Source organism: Phascolarctos cinereus, unplaced genomic scaffold, assembly GCF_003287225.1.
Source record: "Phascolarctos cinereus isolate Bilbo 61053 unplaced genomic scaffold, phaCin_HiC Scaffold_7;HRSCAF=346, whole genome shotgun sequence".
NCBI lineage: Eukaryota > Metazoa > Chordata > Mammalia > Diprotodontia > Phascolarctidae > Phascolarctos > Phascolarctos cinereus.
The window spans coordinates 12,095,047-12,114,512 of NW_027556180.1; the positions used below are offsets into that span (position 1 = coordinate 12,095,047).

At 46.1% G+C, this 19,466-nt stretch overlaps 1 protein-coding gene and 1 long non-coding RNA gene across 2 annotated transcripts in view; one reads left to right on the plus strand and one right to left on the minus strand.

The window, feature by feature from the left end:
- The window catches only part of KIF1A (kinesin family member 1A), a 198,710-nt gene that overhangs the window by 131,691 nt on the left and 47,553 nt on the right, over window positions 1-19,466 (plus strand). The window contains 7 exon segments of the mRNA XM_078147217.1: window positions 1,077-1,195; window positions 7,253-7,338; window positions 8,827-8,965; window positions 9,907-10,075; window positions 11,222-11,312; window positions 12,627-12,745; window positions 15,335-15,390. Of these exon segments, the coding sequence (XP_078003343.1) occupies window positions 1,077-1,195; window positions 7,253-7,338; window positions 8,827-8,965; window positions 9,907-10,075; window positions 11,222-11,312; window positions 12,627-12,745; window positions 15,335-15,390 (779 nt within the window).
- On the minus strand, window positions 1,283-5,302 carry LOC110210151 (uncharacterized). The gene is made up of 3 exons (XR_002325037.2): window positions 5,140-5,302; window positions 2,963-3,011; window positions 1,283-1,827 (listed from the first exon to the last, which is right to left on the minus strand). It is a non-coding gene; the product is annotated as an uncharacterized LOC110210151 (long non-coding RNA).

Below are 19,466 nucleotides of genomic sequence, written 5' to 3' on the forward strand. Positions count from 1 at the left end.
GCACTCCAGCCTGGGCTTTTGGCCTCATCAGAGTCCATGCCTGTACCCCAGCAGACCGGGAGAAAGCAGAAATTGAATGTGTTCTTTTCTTCCTTCTTCCTCCTTTCAAAAACTGGGGTTATTTTAATCCATGGGCATCTGGTATTCCAGCCGAGATGCTTAGAGATGTAGACTCCAAGCCTTAGGTTGGGGGGCAGCAGAATGCCAGGAAGGATGCCAGCAAAGCTTAGGAGGAAAGCTGCTAGCAGCGGGCATAAGTATAGGGCCTCCCTGTAGAAGGCACCTAGGACCTCATGATGGCCTCCCTCTGAGCCCCTTGCTTCCCCCAGACTCCTTTCATCCCCAGCCCAAGGTCCAGGGCACCTCTTGCTGCAGGCTGAAAGGTCCACTTGAAATCCCTTTTCTTTCTCAGACTCTGCTCCTTCCTGCAGGAGGTAGTCGGCTCTGGGCTGTGACTTCACGGCTTCCTTCCCTTCTTTCCTTCTCTGCTTCCCTTTCTCTGCCTACTCTCCTTCAGCTCTCCTGTCTCCTCCTCTGCAGCCTGTCCCAGACCTTCTCCCCGTGTCCCTCCTTTCCTTTCTGGATTTCATCTACAGCAGCTGTCTCATCACCTTTTACTGACTTAGTTCTGTGACTCTCTGTGGCCAGAAGTCCTTTTTCTAGCATCCAGATGGCAATGCCCTCCCCTCTTCCTGCCTGGGGGAGATGAAAGACTAAAAGGTACTACCTTGGGGCGTGGGGAGGGGTCACTCAGTCACTGCCAAGTTCAAGTTCACGCCACTGACCCGACTTCCTGGAAGCTGACTGTAGCCCGACCTTCCCACCTTAAGCACGCACGGCTCAGCCCCTCCCTCACTCGCCCTCTGCCTCCTCATGCCCATCCTCATCCTCATCTTCATCCTCCTCCTCCTCCTCCGGCTGGCCTTGGCTGTCTCGCTTCCATTTTGCTTTGCAGCGCTGTTGTGGTGTGAGCGGTGAGCTGTGATGATGCCAACTGCCCATCAGTCTGTCGTGTGCCTGGCGACCCCAGGGGGAGCAGCGGGCACAGTGACCACTCTCCTCTGCCTCTCCCTCAGGGCCTTCGTGTACCTCAGCAACCTGCTCTACCCTGTGCCCCTGGTCCACCGCGTGGCCATCGTCAGCGAGAAGGGTGAAGTGAAGGGCTTCCTGCGTGTGGCCGTGCAGGCCATCTCAGGTAGGTGACCCCAGGAGCCCTCTGACCCGGATGGGCCTGGCTATGCCCTGGGAAGCTCCCGACCTGCGTGCAGGGAAAGCTCTGGTCTTCTGAAAGGCTCCTTTGGGAAAAGAGGCATCAGGATTTGGTGGGAGAGTCAGAGGGCCTGGCACACCAGGAGCACCTCTACGGAGCAATGAAACAGGACGTTGGATGAGACTGTGAAACATAATGTTGACATAGCTCCATAAAACACGGATCCTGATACATGATCTGGACTTTTCTCCCACTTCATTTATTCTCATCCATCCAACCATCCATCCATCCATCCATTTATTTTTCATTCACTGATTTACTCATTCACTAAATTTTTATTCATTGATTCATTCATCCATTCATGTGTTAGTTTTTCATTCAGCGATTCACCTATTTACTCATTAATTTATTCACTCATCATTCTTTCATTTAACAAGCATTTATCAGGTGTCTCTTAGGTACCACACGTAGTGCTTGGCTTTTCCTGAGATGTAAAAGGCTGTGAATTCCGGCTCTGACACTTGCTGCTCGCATGACATTCAGACGAGCCTCTTCCCCTCTCTGGGCCTCAGTTTCTCAGTCTAGACGGTCCCTGCTGTCCTGTTTTTCTTCAGCCCCTGTAAGGGTCATTGGATATACACGGAGGCATAGGTCTTCCTGGGCTTTATCAATCAATCCACAAGAATTTATTTAACACCTACTATGAGCCTGGAACTGCACCAAGTGCTATGAGTCCAAAGACCAAAATCAATTAATAAAACAGCAGGTACTGATTAAGCACCCACTGTATACAAGGCACTGTGCTAGGTGGCAGTAGGAAAAATAAAACAAATCCTATCTGCAAAGAACTTACATTCCAGTGGGGGAGAGGAGCTCAAATAAAAGCATATGCAGCACAGATATGAAGTGCATGAATACAAATCCATCAGAATAGCTAGAGCTTTGAGGTTTACAAACTCTTTACTAATATCCCATTTGATCCTCTCAGACACCCTGGGAGGTAGATGCTATCATTATTCCCTCTTTTACAGATGAAGGAACTGAGGCAAACAGAGGTTAAGTGATTTGCCCAGGATCATATATCTGGTCTGATGTCAGATTTGAACTCAGATCTTCCTGACTCCAGATCCAGCACGCTATACCCTGTGGCATTCCCTAGATGCCCCAATAGATGTTTCAAAGTCACTGAATGCAAGGTCGTTTGACAGGAAGGAGTCTAGCCAATGAACTTCCTCCAATAGATGATGCAGAGCAAGAGCTTTAGACAAGCTTGTATCAGTGAAGAAATGCAAAGCATGTGGATGGGGTAGGTTCTGTGGAGTCTCACTGGCTCTTCCCAGGTACTGGATGGTTTACAAAGTGCTTCCCCTCTGGACAATGGAAGCTTAACTTGTCCTTCACTTAAAACCTGCTTGGAGGTAGGACCAGGGCACCTGGCACAGACGTCCTAAGCATCCCAAAAGAGTGAGTTAAAATTTGCGTGGTTTTAATAAGAGTAAAGCATCCTGGGAGGAAAAACCATTCCCCTCAAATCCCTGCCAACTTAATGGGCTTCAATTAAAATTTGTCGGTCCCTATTATCAAATGATCACTTTGTAATTTCTAATGGCTTTTTTTCAAGCTTATGAGTCAGCAGGTTCCAAAGACTATACTGCAAGGCTTGGCATCAGAGACATGCTCTACATATTAATAGATGAATTACTAAGATTAACTACTATAATTAGCTCATAAATAGATATAAAACCCTCTTACTTGGTCTAGATGATTAAGGAGGGATCCAGCTGTCTGGGAAAAACACACCCTGATAAGAGAACAGAAGAAGGGCAAAAATAGGACTTGGCATTATCCTCAGACACAGACAAAACTCTAGCCTGCTCTCTCTCTCAAATGGGCCTTCCCTGCAAATAGTGTGTTTGGGATGTTTTTTTTTTTAAAGGGATCTTCAGTGGCCCTGGCCCTGGACAATAGCTAAAATATCACACAATTCCAAAGTGAGGCAGCCATCTGAGAAAAAGCCTAGCACACTCTATGGTATGTAGGAAACACTTTGTAAATGCTTGTTGGATAGATGGATGGATGGATGGATGGATGGATGGATGGATGGATGGATGGATGGATGGATGATGGATGGATGGATGGATGAACTGGTGGAGGGAAGGTAGAATCACATGGCAGATCTGCATCTCCACTGACATACAAAATTGTGATCTTTCTTCTCTATGAAAGTCTCCAACTTCCCTGGTGACCCTATGCTCCCAAAGACTTTGGCTACAAATAAATGCTAGCCTGGCACACAGATCAAGTAAGACCCCAAGGAAAAGAGAAAGTAGTGCTAAGATACCCTGGAGAAGCTGCTCAGGGTACACAAAGGAATCATGACTGATAATATGAATGTGATACCAAGACAATAATGATCTGGGGTTTCATCAGGGTCAGAGATTCCTGGTATGAGGGATTTCCTCCACCAATGGAGAGTATAGCCCATTTGTAGACTTTGCAGACAAATCCTAAGGACTTGCCCAAGGCTAAGAGATTTGTCCATGGTCGCCCAGCTAATGTGGCAGAAGCTGGATCTGAACATGGTGCCCTTGACTCCTGGCTCACCACTCTCCTCAATATGCCGTGCTAATTCTAGAAATCAAGCGAGACAAAAGCCAGTGGGAATTAGTTACTACTGTGCTCCTTACTAAAGGAGTGTACATGCTCATTGTTAGTGTCCTCTAAAAGTCTACATCCTGGACAAAATCCTGGTTACTCCACCTTAGGTACGGCATGGAGCAAATTGAGTCAGAACCTCTAGCTCATCTCTGAGATGCTTGTTAACTAGTTTGGTTTCAGGGTAGTAGGAGTTTTGGGCACAGAGTCTCTTTAAGAGAGTCTGCTAAGCAATAGAAGGGTCATGGTCCATGTGGGGCAGGGAGAGCAAACAAAGATGGCGGCCCAAATCCTTCCAACATTTCACTATTATTGAAGCCATTCCTTTGTATGAGAAGATGACACCAGGGCGCACCATCAGCAAGCACTTCCCATTTGCCCATTGGGTTCTTGGTTCCAGGGTGACTCATGATGGTGCTGTCCTGGTCCCTCTCCATTCTCTCTCCAGCTCCCTTGTGACCAATTACAATAATGGCTGGTGTTCCAATAGTTCGTAAAGCTTTACAAAGCATTGGACAAAGTGTCTCTTTAGAGCTTCACAAAAACCCTGGGAGTTGGATACTCTAGGTAAAGTCACTTCCAAGACCAAGGCTTGGGAAGAAGAAACATGTCCCGAGCCATACAACTAGTAAAGGTTGGAGGCAAGATTCAAATGCAGGTCTCCAGACTCTAAGTCCAGAAGCTGATCTGGTATGACATGCTTCTGCTGGGTCAGTCAGTGCCAGATATTGTACTAAGTGATAGAGATACAAAGAAAGTCAAGAACAATTCCTATCCTCAAGAAGCATTTACTCTAATGAAGGAGGGGAATGAAAACATGAAATAAATAGATACATATAAGATACACTCCGATTAGATGGAAGACAGCCCTATAGGGAAAAGCTATAGCAGCTGGTCAGACTACTTACTAACTGTGGGAGCTTGAGCAAATCACTAAGCCTCTTGGCCTCAGTTTCCTCATCTGTAAAATGAGGGGGTTGAACTAGGTCCTTCCAGCTCTAAATCTGTTATCCTATGAACAGAAAACAGCTTGGAGACCCACTGCAGGCTGACCATGGTCTTCATTGGTACGTAAAAATCCCTCTGAGCCCAGGTCAGCTCTCCATAGGAGGCACAAGGTTATTGAAGATTATCTAGTGCCATCAGACTTTCAGGCTTTCTCCTGGGGCTCCTATCCACCTCCCAACCATGGTTTTTTTTTTCCTCTGCTCCATGTCCCCTTTGGTCTTTGTTCCAAGGGACCCCTACATTCAGTAAAAGAGCCTCCTACTTACCTTTTGGCTCAGTCTTCCATGTTGGGCGGGATCCCCAGGAAAACAACTCACCATATTAGTGAATCATATTGCTTTTAAAATGTAAACCCAACTGTCTGTTTACCTAACAGAGAGGCCTTATTTACAAGACTTATTGACCACTAGTGGAATTTTGTGTTTCACAAGCTTGTTTGTATGTCAGAGTCTTCCCTGGGAGCTGGCTCAGTCAACATTTGCATTTGGAAACACCTCTGATAACTGATAACACACAAAGTTGTGACTTAAAATAACATTCAACCTTTTAGAACAGGATTATAAATAGAAGGATGGCTTATGAAATCACTCATTGTTTTTCTCTGCTGGATGTTAGCTGGCATGGGGTCATTAGCCTCAACCTTGACCCGCCTGTGGGGCAACCTCTGGGCCAGAATCACCTCTTTAGAGCTGGGTGGGAGCTCAAAGCTCACTCTGCCCAACCTCTTACCCAACCCAGCAATTCCCTGGTTGGCCATCGTAGGATGTGATCATCCAGTCTGTCTGAACACTTCCAAGAAACGGGGAGCTCACCACACTGAAGGCAGATCTAAATAGTAGAAAGTCCCTCCTTATGTTAAGCCAAATTTACCTTTTCCTCCTTTGTGAGGGGGGTGGCAATAAAGTGTGGTGGAGGCTAGTATGCTGGACTGAGGCAGGAAGACTGACCTCTGACATTTCATAGTGGATGACGTTGGCAAACCTCCACATCTTCATCTATATAGCAGAGAGAGAGAGCCATACCTACATCACACCCAGAGCCGCTGTGGGGCTTAAATGAGAAATGTACAGAAAGACCTTTGCAAGCCTTAAAGGCTAGAAATTTCATCATCTCTTCACTCCTCTGCTTCCTCATCTGGCAAATGGGGATAATGTTTGTGCTGCCTTCATGACAGGGCTATTGTGGGCTCAAATGACATCATGGATGTAAAGCCCTTTTTACCATAAAATTCTGTGAAAGCATCAGTCACCACATCACAAGGGAGGCATTGTTATCCCTCCTTACAGAGGAGGAAACTGAGGTTGGAACAAGGAGAGTACTTTGAGCATGGTCACAAGGTAGGAACTCAAACCCGGATCTTCTGGGCCTAAGATCAATGTCCTTTGTATGACTGCCTACAACAGAGAAATGTTAGAAGAATTAAAAAGAGTGCTTGTGTCACCTCCTAGAACCCATCCTGTCCCTCACTCTTAACTAACTCAAGTGCTGCGATTAAATACTGCAAAATGTATCACAGACCTTCCTGGGTTTTCTATGGGGAAGGGGCACCAGCAACCACGGCATGAGGAAGCAGACCACAGTGCAGGGTGTGGAGTTTTCTACTTCTGTTACAAGGTAGAAATGCCCGCTTCCCAAAGATACCAAGACTTCCTTAAAAATAACATCCTAAGAGTAAAGAGGTTTAGGAAAAGGGACCGAGATGAGTCAATGGACACCAGCTTCCCCGAGGACTGTTCCACATGGAAGCTGGATGCACACGTGTCTGTCTGTCATGTAGATGAAGCCTCTCTACCCAAGAAGGGAGAGTGAGAGGACCAGATGAGACCTCTGTAAATCGCAGCAGTCCAGTTTCATAAATCTGTCCTTCTCAGAGAGCTTCCTCCCAAGACAATCATCTCTTTTACCACAGTCTAATAGGCCAAGCTAGAGCAAACATCAGTCTGGAATGGGACAGTCCTTTTACCTTCTATCTGCAGGAAGCCTCAGAGTGGGACACCGGCTGCTTCCTTCCTGTCCCCACAGTTCAGTTGTCTTGCCTCCCATACAGCTCCACTTGACTTTCATTGTAACCACTTTTTGTTACATCTGACTGACCTTCATTTTAACCACTTTTTGTTACATCTGATTGCTCTTCATTTTAACCACTTATACTTGGAAAAGAGCTCAGCTTTTGGAAGGCAGTTTGTACATCTGCTTTCTGCAGGTGGACAGACATTGGTCCATGGAGAATGGGCTTCAGGAAAGACCTAGATCCTTTTGAGCATCCCTAGAACCCTCTGAGTTGTTTCTGCTCCTATAACAAGCTAACCTTGACTCTATTCAAACCCTCCTTGGGTTCTGCTAACATGGCCATGGCCACTGTCTCCTTTCTGCTTTCAGCGGACGAAGAAGCCCCAGACTATGGCTCCGGTGTTCGGCAGTCAGGAACAGCCAAGATCTCCTTTGATGATCAGCATTTCGAAAAGGTACTAACTGCATGACAGTTAGCCCGAAGTGCATATCTGATAGCATCTTACCTCCCCCACTTCATTTCTCATCATTCCTAGAAACACACCCTCCACTCTCGGGAGGCCAGTCTTCTGCCCATTGAGCCATGAACACTACTCCAGGCTGCTCAGCTGCTTCTCCCTCTCCTCTGAAGCCCAGATGATCTCTGGGGTCCAACCCAACTCCTACCTTCTTCTGGAGCTGTCACCAAGCTCTTCCACAGTTCACAGAGTCTGCCCCACCCAACCTTAGGGTACATGGGCTCTTATCATTCGCTCTTGTTTTTATGTGTATTGTAGTCTGTTTAGAGCGACAACCACAACATAATATAGGCATATACACACACACACACACACACACACACACACATATATCCCTTTAAAAGGCTAAAAGCACTATGTAAGTATGAGCTATTAAGATTTATACTACAATAATATATTATAATATTATCATATATAAGTGGTGTCAGCTATTAATAATATTTATAATGTCGCAATACACCAATGTTATAATTATATGATATTATAATAATATATGATAAGTGCCAGCTATTTGTTATGATTTCTTGCATCTGCCTTCCTTCCCCTCTGATATTCAGCACAGTGGAGGACATGTGCATGTTGACCCACACTGCCTACGTTGTGAGGTTGTTGTTAGTAACCTGAACAGTGGAGCGAAGGCTGAATTTGGAACTGAAGGATCTGGGTTCCAATCCTGGCTCTGCCTTTTGATGACTGCGTGACTTTGGGCAGGTCGCTCACCTCTCTAAAATGGAGATTTGGACCAGATGATCTCCCAGGTCCCTTCTGGCTCTAAATCTTCAGCCTCCTATTGAGTTGCTTTGGAAAGTCTAAAGACTTATTGGAATAGAAGGGATTGATATTGACTTCAGAATAACTTGTAAAAGTGAAAGGTATTTTAAAGAATCCTAAAATGTTGGCATGCAAGGGAATCTTAGAAATCCTAGCTCTAATTCAGGAAGGGGCCTCTGAGACCATCTAGTCCAAACCCCTCATTTTACAGTTGAGGAAACTGAGGAGCAGGGAGGGGAAGGTCACATGGGAAATAAACATTGGAGATGGGATTTGAACCCACTTTTTCTAACTTGAGAGCCAGGGCCTCGTGAGTATGACCCCATTGTAGAATGGGGTGATAATAGTCCTCAGGGTTGTTGCCAGAATCAAAGGAGTCATGTGTGAAGCACTCTGTTGTAGGGACCATGGACATAGAGCTGGAGGGCCACATGGGGTCCATCGAGGTCACTCAACTTTCTCATTTTACAGATGAGAAAATTGAGTCTGGGAGTGGCTCAGACACTTCCCCAGGGCCCCCCCGGTAAGAAGTGTCTGAGGTGGAATTTGAACTCAGGTCTTCCTGACTCCAGGCCCAGGGTTCTATCTGCCGGGGCTCCTCCTCTCTGCTTGCTGTCCTCAGCATGACTGCTGTCTGTGTGTTGGCTCTTCCAGTTCCAGTCCGAGTCCTGTCCGGTGGTGGGGATGTCTCGTTCTGGCACCTCGCAGGAAGAGTTGCGCATTGTCGAGGGACAGGGGCAGGTCGCTGAAATTGGCCCCTCTGCTGATGAAGTTAACAACAACACCTGCGCAGGTAGAGGGAGGGTTCGGGGTGTGGTGGGGAGCGCCGGACCCTGGGGAAGTTACAAAGTCGGGGATGTGGCGGGCCGAGCAGCAGTGAGAGTTCTACAATAGTCCATAACACTGACTGGGTGAATACTATGTGCCTAGCACTGTGCCGGGCGTGGGGGACACAAAGAAAGCTCAAAGATGATGCCTGCTTCAGGGCTCCCAGGGAGACAGCGTAACTCCCAAGAATGAGGAGCACGTCAGCAGGGGACGGGGAAGTACCCGGGGATCTCAAAGCATGGTTGCATTAACTGAGAGCCCCATCAGGCCCTCTGCCTGCATACACTGGCTCACTCTATCCCTGAGGAGGGCTTATCTCTAGCCCCCCAGCGATGCCTCGGTGATCTCTTCCTGCCTCAGTACTCTGGTTGTGGTTAGCCCCACTCTGGCGGTGCCACGGCTCCCCTCCCTAGGAACATGGGTCAGCCCGTGTTACCTCCTCCCCTATGTATCAGATTAAAGGAAAGAGCACTTAGCCCACTTCTAGCCTTTATTTTGCCCAAAGGAAGGGATTCTGAGAAAGAAGCAAGGAATCTTCCCTTCTCCAAAGCTCAGCTCTGGAAATGTCGTTAAGAAATCTGTGGAATTCGATCTAAAAAGCATTTATTCAGTACCACCTGCATGCCAAGCACTATGCCAGGCACTGGGGTTACAAACACAAAAGTGAGTCATTGCCTTGCAAGAGCTTACGTTCTATCAAGACAGAAAGAACATGTGCCCCGATGAGCGAATGTAAACACACAGGGATTTTAGGGAGCGCTAACAACTGGAGAGACCAGAAAAGGGCTCCTCTAGGCAGTGGCTCTGGAGCTGAGACCTGAAGAGAGGTAGGGGTTCTGAGAGGCAGTCGAGGAGAAAGGGCAGCCTGTACATGGGGCAACCAGCTTGTGGCTTTTCACCACACAGTGACTCCGGAAGACCTGCTACTGGACAGCCCTGAGAAGAGTGTCATGGATGGCCCCTTGGAATCTTCCCTGGACCATCTCAAGCTGGGCAGCATCTTCACTTTCCGGGTGACAGTGCTCCAGGCATCCAGCATCTCTGCAGAGTACGCCGACATCTTCTGCCAGTTCAAGTGAGTCCTCCCATCAATTCTCCCTCTGTCCTCCTCATTCTTTAGCAGTTACATGGCATTGTGGATAGGGCATTTAATGTGGAGTCCAGAATTCAAACTCAAATGATTGGACAGAGCATTTAACTTCTCCATGCCTCAGTTTCCTCACTTATAAAATGAAAAAGCTGATGGCCTCTAAGGGTTACTTCTAGCCCTAAATCTATGTTTCTATGATACTTTCCATGACTGTGTCTCTCTCTCTTAGTTTCTCTGATGCTGCTGTCAATATTTTCTTTCCATCACTGAGCCAAGAATCTGAGTCTTGTGTCTAGGAGAATTCAACACAGAATATTGCCTCTGTTCCTCCTCACATGCAATTCTTCATCTTCCCTCTGCATGCCTTTGCACTAGCCATCCTCTGTGCCTGGAATGATCCTCCCTAATCTCCACATCACAGAGGTTCAGGCACTGTAATTGACAATTTTCCAATAGTGAGCTTCCCTTCTCCCTGGCAACTCTGTGGTGTGTGTGTGTGTGTGTGTGTGTGTGTGTGTGTGTGTGTGCACGCGCACGCACGCATATGCACATTTATGTCTGTATTGACGGACTTTATATTTGTGCTGTATATTTTCATCACGCACTTACTGCCTTTCCCCATTAGAATGTCAGCTTCTTTCAAGAAATTTTTTTACTCTTTGCAATCATATCCCCAGCATCTAACAGTGACTGGAACATAGTAAAAACTTGTTGATTGGGTGATTCATGGGAAGAAAAAGCCCAAGTTTCTGCCATGAGGTTTCACCACCTGTGGAGAAAAATAAAATGAAATCACCCTGCCTTGGCCATTCAAACCCAGCTTTTCCAAACCTGTTCAACAAGTGATGTCTGTCATTCCCATTTAATTAGATCCATTTTTAGTTTAAGTCAATGCACAGTATGCCAATGGAATCTTTAAAAAAAAAAACAAAACAGTGAAGGAAGAATGGTACATTAAAAGAAAAACAAAACACTGGGCTGGGTTGAATCACATCCAGATCATGGCTCATACGCTTAGTAAGGCTGTGTAACTGACCAGGGCTGATGTGGTGATGCCTGCAGGACCCACATTGTCAGACTGTCATGGAGAAAACACTTTGTAACCGCAGATCATTTCCTCTTGTTTTGCAGCTTTATCCACCGTCATGATGAGGCCTTCTCCACGGAGCCACTGAAGAATACAGGACGAGGGCCGCCTCTTGGGTTCTACCACGTCCAGAATGTAGGCCATCGCTATTATCTTAGTGACTGATTCTTGTTTGGGCATGTGAGGCTGGGGTCTTACAATGGCTACACACAGTCAGCCTCCTGCACCATACTGAGCTCTTGTCTCTGTAGGCCCAGGTTCAACAAAGGAGTGATCCTGTCTCCTTACCTCCCACTTCCTCCTGCCAATACAGCTAGTAAAAATAATAGCTGGTATTTACATAGTACCTTAAGGCTTTCATAATGCTTTACAAATATTTTCTCATTGCAATGATCCTGGAGGGAGGTGATGTTATCCCTATTTTACAGATGAGGAAACTGATGCAGAAATAGGTTAAACGACTTGCCCAGAGTCATGCAGCTAGTATCTGAAGCAAGGTTCAAACTCAAGTCTTTTTGATTCCAAGACCAGAGAGCTCTACTCACTGTATCACCTACTCGACTGCACCCAATATTAAATAAATGATACTATTGTGCCTTCCTAGGCCTTGAGCATCCATAACTGTAGTTAATTGTTGCTAAGAATGTGAATTCTTGTAAAGGAGACCTGATGTATTAAGAAAGTTGGGAGGGGCAGCTAAGTGGCACGGTGGAGTCAGGAGGACATGAGTTCAAATCCAGCCTCAGACATAAGTGACCCTGGGCAAGTCACTTAACCTCATTGCCTAGGCCAAAAAAAAAAAAATAGGAGAAAGAATGATTTGTATAGAGAAGGAAAAAACTCTGTAATTCCAAACCTGTCCTCTAATCCTTACAGACTGGGCAACTATGGGCAAGTCTGAGCCTGTTTCTTCATCTGTAAAATAAATATAAGAACAGTAGTATGTGCCACCTAGCATGGTGATGCCCAAATGTGATCGCGTTTGCTGAGTACTTCATACAGAAAGGTCCCTTGTTATCACCGTCATCACCACCATCACTTCCAATCACGAGTAGTAATGGCACTCTCACACAGCACTCTCAGGCATTGTGGCCATTTGTAACACCCTTCTAAGAAACGCCCCAGAGCATAACCAAGTGTACCTGCCTGCAGGCTGCTAGTCTGTGCATGTAACAGCTGAGCCTTGTGAGCAGAGGGTTAAGTGGGATTTGGTCCCTGCCTCTGCTGCTCTATGGTTTTCCTAGGAGAACACGGTCATCTCTTCATTACTGACCCCTTGTTTATGTGAGGTCACAGAGGTCAAGATCAGAGACAAGACAAGGGGGATAGCCTCAGTTTCCAAACTGGATAACCCAACCGCTATCCTATGAACTCGGTGGCTGAGGTGGCTCTCTGCCTTCTGTCTTTAATCATACTGTGGCCTTTCTCCTCCCTCTACCCGCTCACCAGATTGCAGTTGAGGTGACTAAGTCCTTTGTTGAATACATCAAGAGTCAACCGATTGTATTTGAGGTCTTCGGCCACTACCAACAGCATCCTTTCCCACCTCTGTGCAAGGATGTTCTCAGGTAAGCCTGCCTTGGACCTATCAACCAAAGTGCCAAAGAATCAAGAATCTTGATTGAACATCATGAGGAACAGTTAAAGGAGCCGTGGCTGTTGAGCCTGGAGGAGAGGAGACTCAGAAGGGGCGGGAGAACTGGAGGAGGGATCAGACCTATGCAGCTTCAGGAAAAATAGAGCTGTCCATGAGCAGGCTGGGCTACCCTGGGAGACAGTGAGCACCTCCTCAGGCTTCAAGGTGAGGCGTGATGGCTCCTTGATGAGGACATGGTGGGGGTCTTTTTCAGGGATGAGTGGGAGTCACCAGCTTCTGGAGTCCCCTCTCACTCAAAAATGCTGTGAATCTAAGAGGAGGCATTTGCAGAACGGGATTGCTCACATATCGAGGGGCCAGATGCTTGGGGAAGAAGACCAACAGTCGGGATCTTGATTTTCCCATTTAAGCCAATTCAGGAAACATTACTTAGGTGCCAGCTGTGGTGCCATTTTAGCTGCAAAAAAAGCCAAAGGGACACAATCCTGTGCCTGGGATTTCTATAGAATTCGCTAGAGTCCCATGATTTCTTTAAAGCTTCGGCAGGTTATTCTAGCTCTGCTCTGTTCTCATGTCAGACCAGAAATAGGCTTTTCTTGGAGAATATCTTTGCCTAGAAATATCCTTCCATCTGTGCTCCACTAACTGCTGCCCAGGGCTGGCATTTCAGTGTGTCACTTGACAATAGAATCAGTTCTCCCCTCTCCCCTTTTTAAAATTAGCAGTCAACTTTCCAGAAAAGAGACTGAGTAGGATGAGAAGCCTGGCCAGCTATCACAGCCCCTGTCCTAGATGATCTAAGTACCATGGTTGCCTCGCCTTTCTTGCAGAGAACCTCTCTAGGGCAGTCCCTCAATGAGCCCATGTGAATTTGCTGACCAGGGTCTTTTCTCCTCATGGCCACTTGAGTCCTCATCCTCACCTTCCTTCTAATAGACTCCCCTATCCAGGCATTCCTGGATACTTTTTATGCTTCATGAATTTTCATCATTAAAGAACCAGATTTTGGCCACCATGGCAAGTTGGCCTAAAGTGATTATGGGGTAGAACTAAGATGACACAAGGTACATTGAGATCATTTTACTTGAGGGCAAATTCTGAATTAGCTGTGGCACAGAACAGATGCAAACAATGGATGCAAAGTTTTTTTTTTAAACGATTGTTAACTTGGCTTGACTTGACTTGGCTTGATGAGAGAGAGAGAGACAGAGAGACAGAGAAAAGAAAAGAAGGAAAGAGAAAGACACAGAGAAACGCAGAGAGAGACAAAAACAGACAGAGAGAGGAGAGACAGAAAATATCTAATTTAGTCTAGAGATAGAAAGGACGCAACAAGATGCTTTTTTCCCCTGAGGGATTCAGGCTCCCTGGTCTACTGACCATCTGAGATGGACCCCAGAAATCATCTCATCTCACTGATTCATTTTACAAATATTTTACAAATGACCCCTCCCAAGGAAAGGAGGATGTGGCATTTCTAAAAGACAGATCTGACCATGTGCCTCCCCTACTCAAAAACTGTCAGTGGCTTCCTATTGTCTCTGGGATAAGCTCCTCAGTTTGGTATCAAATACCCTTAGAACCACGGCTCCCACCAGCTTCCCCAGCCTTTTTCCATATTATTCCCCGATGTGCTCCACACAGTGTAGCCAAACTGGTCTGTTAGCTGTTCTTTGAACTGGATGTTGTCTCTGTTGCCTTTGTGAACACACACACAAACACAAGATATACCATGTGTCACACATACACATACTTATACATATATACTCTTTCATGTGCTCACACACGCACATACATATGAACACACACCTTGAGAGCAGAGATTGTATCATTTTTGCCTTTCTATTCCCAGTACCTAATATAGTATATTTTATGTTGTTCATTGAAATGATTTGAATTAAACTAAATTGAATTCCTAAAAGAAACATGTTTGAGGAAAGATTTGAAGAGAAGAAAATAAATGGAATTGTTCCATAATTCTCAGATTGAAGCAATCAAAGCAATGCTCTTGATGTTAGGAGGCAGCAGACAGTAAAGTCCATCAATAAACCAGTTATTGAGTCCTGATTATTAGTGATAGTGAGCTCTCCCAAGGGCAGAGCTGGGAGCAAAGTGCAAAAGCTTCAAAAAGCCAGTTTGGGCTTGATGCCAGGAAACACATCCTCTCAATGACAGCCATCCCAAGGTGGCCCAGGCTGACTTGGGAGGTAGTGGGATATCCCTTCCTGGACGTCTTTGTGAAGAATCCTGAGAAATAGGTCATTGCAGAAGCAAGGTACATGGAATTCAGGGCTAGTTTGCATTAACAGCGCAGGCTATGTAGGTGCAGGGATGTCAGGACCCTAGATTAGTCTCTTGTTGGCTATGTTATAGTGCTCATTCCTTTGGTTAGACTAGAGAGTCAACAAGGCTCCTTCCAGCTCTCAAATTCAATGATTCTGTGATTCCCTAGCATTAGAGATATTTAAGCAGAAATTCTGATCAGGTGCCAATATCTAAAGTTTTCTTTCAAGTCTCAAGATTCTGGTTTTAGTCACATGGCTCTCTTCTTTGTCCACAGCCCTCTACGACCATCAAGACGCCATTTCCCTCGGGTCATGCCACTCTCTAAACCAGGTTGGTAGCACTCAACATTCCTCTATTCTTGATCGTGCCTCCCCCCAGTTCTTTCCAATTTGAGTCCAGCTAGCCTTCAAGTTATGGCATCTTACCAGGAAGAATCCCATTTGGAATTACATTATTATTATATGATTGATGGATGTGGTGCTCTAGCTATAGACAGTAATCGAGGGACTTGGGGGATATAGTGAGGCCTCTAAGCTATTGGCTTATTTTCTTCCTCATTACGAAGGGTCCTTTGTTAACCTGGTGAGATAGGAATTGGTGCTTGGGTTAAACAAAGCCCTTCATGGATCATCTTCCTAGCATAACACCTTAATCTTTCTTGCCTATTCTAAAGGTATTTTCTTGGAGAATGGATATAGAAGGATCAATATGAAAGTAACATAGCTGAGACTGGAATGCTTTTAAGGGTAAGAGAGTCCAGGATGGATAATTCTGTAGCTTGGGCAAAGTTTGTTCCTCCAAATGTGTTATTCCAAAAGAATGATTAAGTGTCCAGTAGAAAACCATATACCTTTGAAATGGCTCCATCCCATCCCTGCCAGCTGGTACTTGGGACTGTGGTCTTCATTAAAACCAGAGCAGGCTGATAAAGACCATCAGAAAATTGGACACCAGAGCTGGGCTTCCTTCATCCCTTAAGGAGGGCATCTGCAAATGAGCGCCTTTCCTCGTCTGGTGAATCACTAAATGAGAAGACCAAAATTATCAGTTTTCCAGGAAGTTTTCCAGGACTATGATCTCACTTAGGTTCCCTCCAGTGCAGGTGACAGCACCTGTGAGGCAAGGGGTGAATTTTTATGTTGGACAACTGTAGAACAATGACAGCTCCCTGAGAGATTGGGAAGCTTGGACACCAACTTCCATTCCTCTGCCTCGCCATAGTCAAGGAGCATTTCCCCCAAAAACGCATGCAGGGATTCCTCTGAGGAGACATTGCCCAATTACTAGAGCATTGATCTATCAGAAATAGGACCTAACTTGGAAGACTAGAAGAGGAATTTGTGGCTTTGACATTAAATTGCAGCCACTGGGGTAAGGGGGAAGTAGTCAGGAAGACAGGACATCAAGGACATTGCCCTTTCCATCTAGTTTTCTTTAAGGAGTAATATTTTTGCAGGCATATGAGGTAAGACTAGGGTGGGAACAAAGGCTGAGGTTTCATCTTGGATGTATCGTAATCCTTTAAATCCCTTCCCACTGCTACCAAGCTGATACCGAGGAAGGAACAGCAGAAGAGGTGTCAGCTAAGAAGACAAACCAGCTGTTCTGCCTGTGATTTTGAAGCATCCCTGAAATGATCCCCCACTTCTCATATGCTCTGTGGGGCACCCATGCTGTGGTCAAACAATGTTGGCTGGATTTTTTTTGTTTTGTCTTGTTTTTGTCTTTGCTACACAAGATGAAGAAAAGGCCCTTGGACTGCTTGAGCATTGGATGCCAGGCACACTGGACAGGCACATGCTGAGTGTGCTCTCTGGGCATGCCTTCATACTTATGAACATGGCTTCCTCCTTGCTGCTGAGAGAGGGCAAAGGGTCCTTGTCTCATCCCTCACAGCCTAGAATGGATGGGGTTGTCAAAAAGGCTCAGAAACCTGGTTGGTGCCTTCAACGAACCATGGGAGAGCTCTCTGTGCTTCGGGATTCCTTCCATGAACATTTCCTGGGAATTGTTTTGTTGCAGTGATTGGGAGACAGGGTAGGTGGAAATCAGGGTTGGACTACATTCATGGAGCAGACTGGGCAGGTGCCAGGGATGTCAGGACCCCAGGTGGGATTTGGGGGACTTTCTGGTGACTCTCTTCTCGACCCCCACTCCTGGAAAAAGTACCATAATCTGGATTCTTCCATGGGCCAATGGCCTCTTGCCTTCAAGAGGTAGTCCAACCCTGATGGAGACTGAGCAACTGATTCTTGAGCTGTTGGGGTGTTGGCTATTACTCCCATTCTTCTTCTTTATTTGAAATTATATCTTTCTTTCAGTCAACACTATTGGGATCAAACTGAGCTGTGCTTCCTCCTACCACCCCTCCCCAGCCCAAGGGCTAGATTTTCCCCTGGGATGGGGATTGGTTTCAGTGCCCTGGACCTTTCTCTTCTGGTTCTTTACCCAGTCTTGGTCCACTTCTATTCTCATTGTCTCATTGTCTTCTGGGAGCAGAAGTGGCAGAAATGATCCTCAGACTCCCATTTCAGCATAGACTACAGTCTAGTTCCTCTCCAATCAATATCTCTCTGAGATGGATGGGGCATCTACAGGTGTAGCCAGATCTAGGATACAGGCACAAAATGAAGCCACTTGGCCTAACCTCCTCCTTCCTGCCCCTTCTCATCTTCCCTTTCTTCTCATTTATTCTTCATCCCTCTCCTACCTCCTTCTCTTTTCCCTCCCTTTTCCTTTCCCTTATTTGCATCTGTCTAGCCCTCTCATTGAGCCTCTTTCTCTCACATTGTTCCCTACAGTCTTTCTATATCTGTCCATCCCTCTCTGTCTCTTCCTCTCTCATTCTTTCTGCTTCTCTTTGTCTACCTCTGCCTCCCTTTTTATGTCCTTCATTGTGTCTCTCTCATTCTCTTTCTCTCATCCTCCCTCCTTCTGTCTGTCTGTCTCTTTCTCCCTATATCTCAGTCTCTCTCTCTCTGTCCCTTTGCCTCTGAGTCTTTCCACATCTATCTTTCTGTCTCCCTTTCTTTCCGCCTTTTTTGTTTCCTCGTCTCTCTCCTGTGTTCCTTTCCGTCTTTGCCTCCCTCTCTATGTCTCTATGCCAACAAGCATTTATCTTTGCCCATTTCCTTCCCTACCTCATTCTATCTCTGTCTTTCTCTCATCTCTCAAGTATGAATGCCTTTGCAAGCACCAAGCAGGGGCCTTAGCAGTCCTGCAGATTTTCAGCATTTATGAATGGATTATGTCCATCCCAAGGCCAAGGACTTCAGTCTTCCCCACCAGGCTCCTCTGAGGCTTCACTTTCAAACTCTTCTTTCTCCTAGAAATCCTTCCTCACCATTCCAGAGCCTCCCACTGTTTCACCCTAATCTTGTTACACAGTCACCAAGAGACATCACCCACAGAGAAAAGGAAGGGTCAGGATGGATTTTGGAAAAAATCTATTCTTTCCATTCCTTTCTCTCTTGGGACCTGGTAGCAGAAATGTGGGGGACAGGGAAGGAAAGCACAGAGACATTAAATGAGCCTGCTTGTCTTAAGGGCAGTGCTTCCCAGGACACCTCAATTCCCCTCAATGATGCTAGTGCTAGCTTTGAGGAAAAAATAAGGTGCCATATTGGTCCATCATTGGTCAGTAAGCTACTTCCCAAATGAGAGCCACTCCAAGAGGGCCTGATGTCCTGACAGAGGCCAGGACAATCTGAGACAGCTATTTGTCCTGGCTGCATGAACACAGGCCATCTTTTCATCTCCTGTGTTTGCGTCCTCAAACCTAGGGTGAAGTTTGGCTGAAGAATTTGTAGTCGAAAACAAAATAGAAAATTTGAGAATCTTGGCCAAGCTTTGACTTCCTGCAGCAGACTCCAGTCAAATTTAAGTCTGAAAAAAAGGGGTGAGGGGTTTTTGGCATCACCCAGAACTGGAAAGAAAGAAGTTGAGGCAGTTCAGTGCAGTGCATAGAATACTAGGCTCAGCAGCAAAAGATCAGGGTTCAAACCCCACCTCTGCTATCTGTTGCTTGCTTTGCTTTTCTGGGCCTCAGTTTACCTATATTTCAAATGAGGGAGGTTAGGTCAGCTGATGTCCAGGGTGCCTTCCTGCCCGTATGATCTTTCCTCGATCTCATGAGAGGTAGGCCATTGAGGCAGACCATATTTGTCTATCCCTAGATTCCCAACAGCACTGAAAGAACCATAGCATTTAAAGGTGACAGGGAGACTCTCTGCTCCAACCTTCCCTTTTGATATGTGAGGGAACTGAGAGCCTGATAAATAAGTAGAGTGACTTGTCCAAGGTCACACTGGTAGTTAGTAACAGAGCAGGATTCAAAACTGGGTCCTCTGACCCCAAATGCAGTACTTATTTCACTAAATCAAGCTAAAGAGCCCCCTACTTCCAAT